This window comes from Limulus polyphemus, unplaced genomic scaffold, assembly GCF_000517525.1.
Source record: "Limulus polyphemus unplaced genomic scaffold, Limulus_polyphemus-2.1.2 Scaffold328, whole genome shotgun sequence".
Lineage (NCBI taxonomy): Eukaryota > Metazoa > Arthropoda > Merostomata > Xiphosura > Limulidae > Limulus > Limulus polyphemus.
The window spans coordinates 424,748-436,546 of record NW_013665938.1 but is presented as its reverse complement, the minus strand read 5'-3'; the positions used below and the strand labels follow the sequence as shown (position 1 = coordinate 436,546).

Here is an 11,799-nt window from a genome sequence, read left to right as displayed (position 1 = left end):
ATAATGAAGAAAAACTTTAATATAAGTTTAACATAACAGCAAATGTACAATGTTTCAACAAGGTCTTGTCAAACTTATATTAAAGTTTTTCTTCATTATCCATTCAAGCCATCTCCAAGCATTATTAGTCTCAAAGTGGATTTCCTCGTCATCAAATTTGAAGTCTCTTAAGTTTGTTTATGCATGATGCCAATTCACACCCCATTAGAGTTAATTGTAGCACTACTTTCACAGTGAAACAAAATGACTGACACTGGGTGGTGCTGAGATCTTTGTCATAGAAGCAATAATCTTGTAAATAAATTGGTTGTCATATGTAAACAAGTGTTGCTATGACAGATACTTTTTTCAATAGCCAATAATCATCCCTTGCTGAGTTGTAATCTTTTAGTCTGGTAGCAAATAAAAGTATGTGTACAAAAAAGGAAAGAGAACTGAAGACTTCCTAAGCCAGATGCTTGAGAATGTGTAGTTTTTAGATTGGATATTGCTTGAATAGGTATTATAAATGTTGGGAGTTATAATTAACCAAAGAATTTGTAAACATTGTATTATTAAGCAGATTTTATTAAGTTTTTTTTCTGTCAGGTTCTTAATTTATTGTATTGAGTTTATATTGTTGAGTTAGAAGTTTGGAGTTCAGTTATGTCAGTTGTAAATGTTTGGGCCAAGTATTTTTAAATTGTGAGTTTAATTCTTTTCAACTTTTGAAAGTTGTAATGAATACTCTGTTTTTTAAAAATCCTGATGTTAACATTTTGATTATTCATAGGGCAGAATAAAAGACTTGGTACAACTTTTGATGTTACCACTGACCTCATTGATACAGTGTTCACTTCATTACCTTAGTACTAATTTTGTGAAGACACAGCAAAAAAGATTTAGAAGTATTCAGCTAGTTTTATGTATGTACTACTTGTAATTGCTATTTAAAATAACAAGCACTTTCCTTGTAATAATTTAAACAAAACTGGAGCTTCGTTGTACTTCATTAAATGAAGTTAACTGAAAAAGTTAATGTGTCAGTGTGAATGTTTTATTACATAGAGAATGGACTCTGGTGTTAACAGTGAATGTGTTGTGTATTAACTTATTTTTTATTCTGTGTTTACATTTTAATTTAAATAGTATTATTTTTTTATTTTTTTTATTATATATAGAACCAGAATGTCTAACTTCAGAAAAGTTAGCAGTTCAACTGGACCTAAGAAGAGAAGTGGAGGAAAGCAAGAATTAACAGAAGAGCAGAAGCAAGATATTAAGGAAGCTTTCAATCTCTTTGATCCAGAAAATACAGGAACTATTGATACAAAAGAGCTAAAGGTAAGATATTAAATACGTTTTGAAGATGTCTAGTTTTAAAATGTATAACAACTTTTTTTGATGTATGAAAGTTTGGAAGGGTTCAGAGGAGAAATTTCACATTTGGAAGATTCCAGGAATGGAAGGGATCTCTTAACTTATTTTATTTCATTTTCAGAAAAAGAGGGTAAGACATGATCTGTTTACAACATTATTGAGGTGTTTCAATAAAAAGGCCTCTGATTTTTTTGTTTAAAATCTGCAAAAGAAAAGAATAAGGTTAACCACATAGGTGACAGAGACACAGAAATTAATGAATATGTTACAAAATTTCCAAGTTATATATATTTTTATTTCTGGAAGATGATGTTTGAGCTAGTGCTTTTTGACAGATTCTAAAGCTTAGAACAGAAGTGCATGTATGAATTTCTAAGGATGCTTGACCAGTATTTTTACAAGTCATAATAATAAAGAAAAAGTAGAAATAGAGATTAAAACTAAAATAGAATAAAGTTACAGGAAAAGTGAAATTCTGTAAAAAAGGAAAACATTCTTTTAATCCAGAAGGTTGTAGAGTTCCCATATAGTAGATTAATTTCCTTTGCAGATATTCTCTTTTGTGAATGTTTATTAGGCCACTTAAAGTCCCAGATCAAAAAATCCTCAGTTCTATGATTGTTGTTGGTGAAATGCTGCTAATATTGTTTAGATGTTAAGGTATTTAGTCACCCAGTCAACAGCTTCTTTGTTAAATGTATATACCATTGCACTATTTGTGTAAATTATACTACAAATGACACAGCCAGTAGCTCATATAAAGGACTGTCTTATAGTGAAAGCTGTTTTTTTTTTTCATGTATCAGTGTGGTGCTATTTATATATGGGTAATGACTTGCCTCTTTCATTTACATGTTTGAACGCCTAGTGTATCATATTCTTTTTTGTTTAAAGTTGTTGTTTATCAAGATTTCTTTTAGGTTTGTGTCATGTTTATAAACAGTAGTAAGTGGGTACTTTAAAATAGATTTGGTGTTTATTTTTGAGTGAGTAATACATAATTGTTTGGTATAATATCATTGATTTTCTTACTATTCTTGTGGTATGCTAGCATAAGTGGAGTACGATCTGTGTGTTCTTTTTTGGTAGGGTTGAAGGTATGTTTTTGTGTATATGACTAAGCTTTGGTGGCTGCATTTTGGATGAGAGACTCAGGATAGCACCTTTTAGAAAAGAAAGTTTTGTATCTTTTGTTTTGTAATTGTTACTGATATGGCTGTAGCTAGAGTGAAAATTTACCCGAGGTCCAAACACCGACAAGCACATAAGGTCAGCTATATATTGTATGTCTTTTCCATATGGTTGTAAAGTTACATAGTACATTATATTTAATTTCAAATTCTAACCAAGATTTGGACCTCAGTGTCCTCGTAGCTAGTTATGGCCATGGTCACTACATAGTTTGCATAAATATTTTTAGTATGGCATTGATTTTTTTGTTACTATATGAGTGATAATACTGAAAAATAGGTATGTGTGTGTGAGTGAATCTGTTTCTTTATAATACATAATAGTGGTCAGATGGTCCTCATGTATATATATAACATGATGAGAAAGAGTAGTGTTGTGTCCAATGTTTGCCATTGTAAATCCTAAAGAAGGGTGGAAAGAGGATATAAAAGGTTTTAATTCTTATTTTGTATGGATGCAATCCCTAGTATTTGTCAATATAGTGATGAAATGTCATGGATATTGATCCTCTGTACTAAATAAGCATATGATTTTTGGTGTATTTAACAGAAGTTGGCAAAAGTAGGACCCATTTTTGTACCCATAAAAACCACACAGATTTGTTTGTATGATAGTGATTACCATTAGTAGTTAAGGTGTTATGTGTGAGTACAATTTTCTTAAATATAAAAGTATTTTGGAGGGTTAAGTAAGGATTTTTGGTCTAAGAAATGCTTTACACAATTAAACATTCATTGTGTGGGATAGAGGTGTATGATGATTTTATATCCATGGTTGAAATGTAGTGTTGTTTTTTTTCAGTTAAGCACATGTTCTTGGTTAAAATAATGACATGAATGGTGTTCTTTATGTAAACTTGTGACAAAGGATGATAAAATATTTACAAGGTAACAGGATATTTGTTTTGTAGGACAACTGCCTGCATATACTATAGGTTGGTACAGATGTTCTTTATGTATTTTAGGAAGATGATAGAAAATAGGAGTTTTGGTTCATTTACAGTGAGATTCCTAGTTGTAGTAGGTAATTCATTATGCAAATATCAACAAAAATCGAACAAATTTGTAATGAACAGGATTTTTTCAAATATCTTGAAAAAAATTAATGAAATAAACCATAATTATCACAATTTTCTGAAAACCTTAAAAGGTAAAGAAGTGATAACGTTACCATGAGTTAATGAACTTGAAACCACAAATAAGCCTATACCAGATCTGACACTTTTAAACAGTGCTGACAATGTAAATTTTTTACAATGATCCTCCAGAGATTCTGTGCAATGATCTTTCTTAGAATGAAAACAAAATACCTGAACTAAAGATTGACAAACCTACTACAGTGACTCCTTCAAGTGAATCCACACTTCCCAAATTCAGATGCTCCCCTAACAATTCAAAAGTAATTCTTGTTATTTTACAGGAGGAGTCTCAAACATACCTACACTAAATACAATGAGAAATATCCCTCCCCTTAAAAACAACACACACAAGAAACTACTACTTCCACATCTAATATTTCAAAAATTAATGATACCATCCAAGCTGTCACATTCCCCCAGTGATTTGGAACACTTGTTTAGTGAACTAACATTCCAAGCAAAGGGCTTAAGTTTGTCCCTATATAAAGTAGTGTCAGCCCTTTTTGCATAATGAGTAAGATTGAAAACTCATTTTTCTCAAGCAGATTCTTCTAAAATTATCATCCCGTTGATCCTTTCTCTAAATTGTCTTCAAAAATTCCTCATAGATGTCACCTTCCAGTGAACTCGCCACACTTGACTACTTCATATCAATATGTAGGAATGAAATCAGTGAACTGAATCTGAACACAAAGACTAAGTCTAAGAATATCTCTCACAATGAACAATTAGCCATAAACAATTTGTGACAAAAATATGACATTGTTGTAAAAGCAGCAGAAGAAGGTGATGCCACCATAGCTATATTTAAGAATTTATATATATATATATAACTGAAGCTTTAAAACAATATAAAAGTAGTGTTTTATACACTCCTTTTCAAGACAACCCATTTTTCTGCTCCTGACAGCCTACTAACATCCACAGTTGAGGATATTATTGTTGCTTACGAAGTACCCACTACAGCTAGGAATTTCATTTTAATTCATCCTTCTATTTTCTATCTTCACAACAAAAACCACAAAAAAAGGACATCTGGGCATACCAGTTGTATGGCTATGCCATACAGAACAAATATGCTGTTACCTTGATGTTGTATCACCCTTTTTGCAAGTTTACAAAGAAACATAAGAGACACCATTCATATATCATTACTTCACTTAAGAAGAAACATAACTGGAATGAAAATTTAATTTGACTAAAGCATTTCCTAGATGAAAGACCCTTACTTGATTTGTCAACACACATTTATCAGAACTTGTATTCAATCTTAATACCTTCACCTTTAATGGCATCTACTACAAATAGAATTGTGGGGCTGTGATAGGTGCAAAAATGGGTCCCACTTTTGCCAACCTTTTTGTTGGATACTCTGATAATCATATGCTTATTCAATATAATGAAATGGTGCCTGTGATGTGTCATTTTACATTGATGATATACTAAGGATTGTATCTGTGCCAAAGTCAGAATTAGAAACTTTCCTATGCTAAATATCATCTTTCAACCTTTCTTTAGAATTTATTGGAAAGTGTTGCACATAACATTGCCCAGTTTCTTGACATTAACATATACATATAAGACAACTACCTGGTTACTAGAATGTGTTATAAAGAAATAAATTCACACACATACTTACTGGCAATTTTTGATATGGATGAAGAGAGGCTACTGCTTCTGAAGTATATCCTTTCATAATACATGTTTAGGCTGCTCCCCAGAGAACTTTCCAATGAGGAGCAGTATTCCTCCTACTTGTTTATGCTACCCCATGTATCCCAATATTGCCTCCACAGGTTCAGTACACCATTACTGCTAACTAAACCAACCTTTCTTTGCTTGAATTAGGAATTATGGGTGAAGAGGTATCCTTCTAAGATATAATGACTTTTTTCTGAGTGTCTTTTAGGTTCAGTATTTTTATAAGACTTGTCTACTCCAATCATTCTTCCTCAGATTCAGTTCTGTCAATTAAATTTTAGTTCTGGATTCTACTCCAACTCTGCTTGGCTACATGTTTCTTTTAGTCTACATTATTATCTTCCTAGTAGTTTTATACTTTTCTGTTTTTTTCACATTTATCAATTCCCATTTTCTTTACAATGTGGGTATTTTGGCTTTCAGTATTTCAGAGGTATGTCTACCTAATTTGAATTTTACATTTTTAGAATTAAAATGTATTTCAATGTCAAAGCTAAGTACCTGTTTAAAATTCATTTTAATCCTGAAAATTATTAACAGTTATAAGTAAAATAATCAGAAATTATTTTTTTCATGGTATAGGAATCCATTAATGATCATTGTTCTGACACAAATGGTATATTTACTGAGCATGAGTATATACAAAACTTTAGTATTTCATGTTATGATTTTGTGTAATTGTATTATATCCAACAAACAGATAAAATTAGTATACTTTCTACATACCGAATAAAAAAAACATCCCTACTTTTTGCCTATCATTTACTTTTGTAGTGAAATATGTAGTTTTATGCCACTAACAATTTTATTAAAGGTAAATTGTGACTTTTTATATCATGTGAGTGAGTGAGCATGTAGTCAGGCTTCTAGCATTTTGATAAAAATGTACTATCCAATGAGTGATTTGCATGGAAAAGAAAATGTACAATATGTTGTGATCCTGTCAATGTATTCAAGACAGTCTGTTGTATTTAGTTTGCCTTGAGGGCACTAGGATTTGAACCAAAAAAAGAAGAAATTAAGAAGATGATTGCAGAAGTTGATAAAGAAGGCAGTGGTAAGGGTATTTGCTTTTCAGAAAATATTACCAACGAAGTTGCTTATTAGTTGAAAGTAAATGGGAGATATTGCAGTGTCCATTCTGGATTGCAAATCATTTTTTACTTATTCTTTTATTAATTGTTGAAAAATTATCAGATGGAAAATGATTTATTTATGAAATGGTTGTTACAAACACATTCAAAACACTTTAATACCATTTGTAGATAAGACCCATATATTCAATAGATACAATTGTTAGATAATAGGATATGTATTTCGTAATTGTTATATTATATAAAAAAGAGGTTTTGCTGTTTGGAAATATGTTCCAGGCCTAATGATTATAGATTGTCTAGTAACTGTAGAGCTTATGCCTCGTCACATCAATTAATTTGAAATCGTCTGTTATCTTCTTCAGTTGCTAACCAAGATAACTGTTAGAATGGCATAATTCAAGAGCTCTGTGAATTCTGAAAGCAGTAATTACCACCTTTAACTTATCTAGTTTTATAATATCAGTTAATAGCATAATAATCAGAGAATTCAAAAACCAGGGTTGAGTCAGCAAATGTTTTTGACTGAACGAAGTTCGCAGATCATTCAAATTTCATGAATAAATAAGTTTTAAAAGAAACACAATTTTTGTTAACTTATTCCGTATTTTGTTTAACAGAAATTTCAAAACCTTATCCAGGAATCTACTTAATATTGCTGTGTTGCTTAAAGTCAATTATATTAACTAAACCAGAAAAAACAACAATATAATAAACAAACATGATAACTTGTTTTTTATATAAGTAACACACATTATGTAATTCCCTTATAGTATTCTACAAAACAAACATCCACATATTTAAAATTTATTATTAATTAATCAATACCTTAACTTTGGACTCTTTACAATAACGTTATGTTTACTTAGTAATAAAGAAAATATTTTTTAATTTAGTATGTTAATTTTAGAAAAGTTAATACTAATGCAATGTCTGTAAGAATGGGTGAAAGAGATATCAATAAAAAATAATGAAAGTCTTTCAATTGTCTAAAATGATCTTATTATCCAAAAATCAATGTGGAATGTACAAATTTATTTAAGTATTAATTTCTATACTTTAAAAATAAATGTAAAACTTAGATATTATGTAATAAAATATTTTTTCACAAAAATAATAAAAAAAGATGTATTAAAATGGAAAGAATATACTTTTTTGTAGTACACTGCTGATTGAGTGTTTACTGCTATGTATATATGTATTTGTACTATGTAATTTTATTTTGGGATTTTAAGTATTAATAGTTTTTGATTTTTTTTTTTTGATACTTAGAGATAATACATGTATAGAGGAAAATTCTCAGTATTTGAAGTCTTTGTGGTTAAAATATTTACTCCTAAAAAATATATATATATAAAGTAAGCAAATTTATTTGCTATATGTACATGTAATCTTATTCTAACTTATTTCATTTTATTTTTGATTAATGTAATTGTTTAATGTATATGTTTCTGCCAAGTAATGAGTCCACAGTGGAATTTTATTTGCCTAAATGAATACCTATTATAAAGCGTCATACAACCTTTAATGTCTTTAGTGGATTTTAATTTTCTGACTGGATACATCCTGTAGAGAAATTGGAACAAAATTCAAATTCAGCCTCTTATAATTGGCAGGCCCCTAATGGATTTTTATTGTCTGAATGGATGATTCCTATAAAGAATTTAAATGAAATCAAAACAGAGCCTCTCAACATCTGCTAGGTCTTAAGTGCATTTAGTTGTTTAAGCTAAGACATTTAAAGGAATATAGAAGGAGATGTGTGTATATAGATATATATGTATAGATTCAAAATACTGAAAACATATATGTAACTTGTAAATTTTTATACTGAAATTTAACCTTAAGGCCAGTTCTAATATTATCATAGTTCTATCAGCACCTGTAAAAAAAACTTAGTTAATTTTCCTGGTAGGGATGGATTAACCTTTTTTTTTTTTCAGAAGAACATTTTCCACTTGGAAGAAAAATTTTTGTTTGTCATAAATAGAAATTTGATAAAGTTTTGTAACTCACTAATTTTTATTTATGAAGTGAGATTAATTGTTTGGGGATTAAAATATAGGACTTTTATTAGCTTCTCTAAGATAAAATACCCTGGATTTATTTTTTATACAGTGATATCTGATTGATGTTAGGAGTGCTTATGTTATATTAAATATATAGTTTGTAATTTATTTTTAAAATCAGGTAAAATTGCCTTTGATGACTTTCTTAATGTAATGTCTACACGAATGGCTGAGAAAGATATCAATGAAGAAATAATGAAAGCCTTTCAACTGTTTGATGATGATAATACTGGGAAGATTTCTTTCAAGAATTTGAAACGAGTAGCGAAAGAACTAGGAGAAAATCTTACGGATGAAGAGCTCCAGGTAAGAGTGAACTTTTGTTGAAAGAGATTAACAATTGAACTGCTACATTCTGTTTTTAGGAAAATTTCTAGTGAATGATGAAAATATAATGATTTCATAAAGTGAAATATGGCAACAGAATTTCAAAAGTAATTTTGTGAAAAGTATGAGAAATTCAGTTCACTAACTTGGAATTTGTGGTAAATCTTGAAGCTTGTATAATAAAAAAATCTAAACATTTCAAGCCTTGAGCTAGAGATGAAACCTACAAAATAATTTTATTTGTTAGCAAAGTATATTGCTGAACTGAGGAATGATTTTGTAAAGATATATAAAACATTTATATTATTGTCAGCAAAATAACACCAGTTTCTTCTAGTGTAGGAAAAACTACCTTAAAATATTTATAGTTGCAGCAAAAGTTGAGTAGAGTTAAAAGGTTATCACTCCTGCAAGATACAGGTTTAGATGATGTCACCTAAAATAATCTGCAAGTTAGGTATATAACTTTACTCTTGAGACTATGAAGGACTTGATTTGAAAATATTTCTTTTTTCAGTATCCCTGAGAATTAATATGTAATGATTTTCTAGTTGTGCCTTTATTTAAAAAAAAAAACACCCATTAAAAAAATGACCATAATATATTAATAGACTGTGGTTTTCAAGTGATTATTAAAACAACAACCTTGGATCACACATGATACAAAGTAAGGTGAAAGAGATGAACTAAAGTTTACCAGAAACAACTGATATATCTTTATATATAAAATGCATATTTGACTCTGTATGTAAAATAAATGTGAACTAATCAAACATTGTTGAAAATATTGGTTTTTATACCAGTCTTTTTCTGTCCTCTACTGACTAATGGAAAAGAGTTTAATAGTAAAAGTTTTTTAAAATTATTCAGAGAGAAGTCAACAGTGATTTTGAAGAAAGTTAATATGGAACTATATTATGAAAAAAAAGTGTTTCCTACTCATTTTAAAGTTATTCATAATACATCAACAAAAAACTATATTATTAGCATTCATATTTTGGTAATCCATCAACATGAAGTATTTAAGATAACATGTTTCTTTTGTTAGACTTCATAATTAATGTTATTTTACTTAAACATTTATTTCAACTAAGGGACATGTTTACATTATGTACTCAATTACTAATACTCAGATTTATTCAGTCCTTTTATATGGCTTAAATAACACTTTTTCACAAGCTCTTTTGCAAAATGCATTTTTATTTTTTGTATGGATTTTTATAATGATATTATACTTTTTTTATGCTATGGTAGGTATAGTTTAATGACTAGATTCTTCATGAAAATATAGGAGATGATTTTAGTTGTATAAAAAATACCAGTTACACTACACTAGATTATTAATTGATTTGTGAATCTGATACAGTGGTTGATTGCTTATTGAGTTTGGTTAGTCAGTCTGTTACTTCAATTTTGTGAATATTGAGTTTGTGTTTGTAAAGAAACACTAGAAATTAAAAAAAGTGCCATATATATATATAAGAGAAATTAGCAAGTAAATAAGCAAAATTGTCCTGTTAGTATTTACAGTAGTTGTGTGTTACCTTAGGCCTATAAGTGAACTTAGTTAAGCCTAATAACTTTTTGGGCTTATAACATGAGTGCTTGTATTTGTAATATGTAATTTATTTGAACTATCACCATGTTATTTTAGTTTTTAACACACCAGCTTTCAACTCAATTACCTGAGATTTCTAGAGATGCAAGACATTTAGCAAACTGCAAGATTTACCAGAACAATTGAATTGCAAGGTGCTAAGCAACAACAAAAACATAACCTTCATATCTTTACTACAATATGCCTGAAGCCTAATAAACTAAAATAATAATATACAAGTTAAAACATTGCAACTCATATTATTGTGACTCATTAACATAATGCTACAAAGACATGATCAACAGTAACTATAGATAAATTAAGTCAGATAAAATAAAGGATAGGGAAAATTGGTAGGTTAATTTTATAATAGCATTAGAGTCAATGCATGGTGTGATTTCTTTAATGAAAAGTAACAAGCAAGTATGAAGGGGGAATTCATGATTTTGGTTAATGCCTGTAGAAGGACCATATTCATGGACTGCTATTGCAATGGCTTCCTCAATTTTTCTCTTTTTGGTATCACACTCGTTGGTAGTTATGTTTATGTTCTTAAGGTCAATGTTATGGTTGTTCTCTCTGGTGTGTAATAGGTAAATGTACAATGCCACTATTGTTCTTTCATTCTAATGTTAGTGGGACATTTGTTCTCTCCATTGTATTCTTGATTTTAAGTTCACATGATACATTATAGACAATGTTTTTTTGCATGGAAGTAACTTAACCTCAGTTAAGATATTGCATCAATTAGTTGGGTTCTTGAACACAGCCTGAATGGTAAAGGTATTCATTATTTCTCCAAGTCCTGGGAAATAGGTATGGCTGTTCTGTGTTTATTTTCTTGTTAATGGTTTTTTTTTTCCTTGAAGGATTTTTGGACAGTCATTTTTTACTAGTTGGAATAGTTATTGTAAATAAAAAAAAGTGTTGAAGCTGTAGAAGTTCAGTTTTTGTGTATTTGTTTTTGCATATCTTACGCACTCCATGCTAAGGTCATTGGTATTCTTTACTACCAGATCATCCAGAAAAGTTAGAGTTATTTTTCTCTACTTTTAAGGTAAATTATAAATATATGTGTGTTGATTATTCAGATGTAATAAAAATTCATTCAAATTTTGTGTGTCATGTTCCCATAACACAAAAATGTCATCAATGTGTTTTAGCCAAAGTTGAAGAAGGTGTAGTGAAGAGATAGCAGCTGTAGCTTCAAAATGCTGAATATAAATTTCAACAAGTACCTGCTGTGCCGTACAGCAGATTGGTTTTTATACCAGTCTTTTTCTGTCCTCTACTGACTAATGGAAAAGAGTTTAATAGTAAAAG

General features: G+C 29.6%; 1 protein-coding gene across 2 annotated transcripts in view; it reads left to right on the top strand.

Moving 5' to 3' along the window:
- Positions 1 to 11,799, top strand: part of LOC106457420 (caltractin-like) — a 22,839-nt gene that overhangs the window by 7,886 nt on the left and 3,154 nt on the right. The window contains exons 1-4 of one of the 2 annotated variants that reach the window (XM_013916835.2): positions 773 to 905; positions 1,161 to 1,323; positions 6,365 to 6,446; positions 8,674 to 8,858. In XM_013916835.2, the coding sequence (XP_013772289.1) occupies positions 1,168 to 1,323; positions 6,365 to 6,446; positions 8,674 to 8,858 (423 nt within the window). In that variant the 5' untranslated portion in view covers positions 773 to 905; positions 1,161 to 1,167. Of the gene's footprint in view, positions 1 to 772; positions 906 to 1,160; positions 1,324 to 6,364; positions 6,447 to 8,673; positions 8,859 to 11,799 lie in introns of those variants that run through there. The other variant, XM_013916834.2, reaches the window with a different exon arrangement.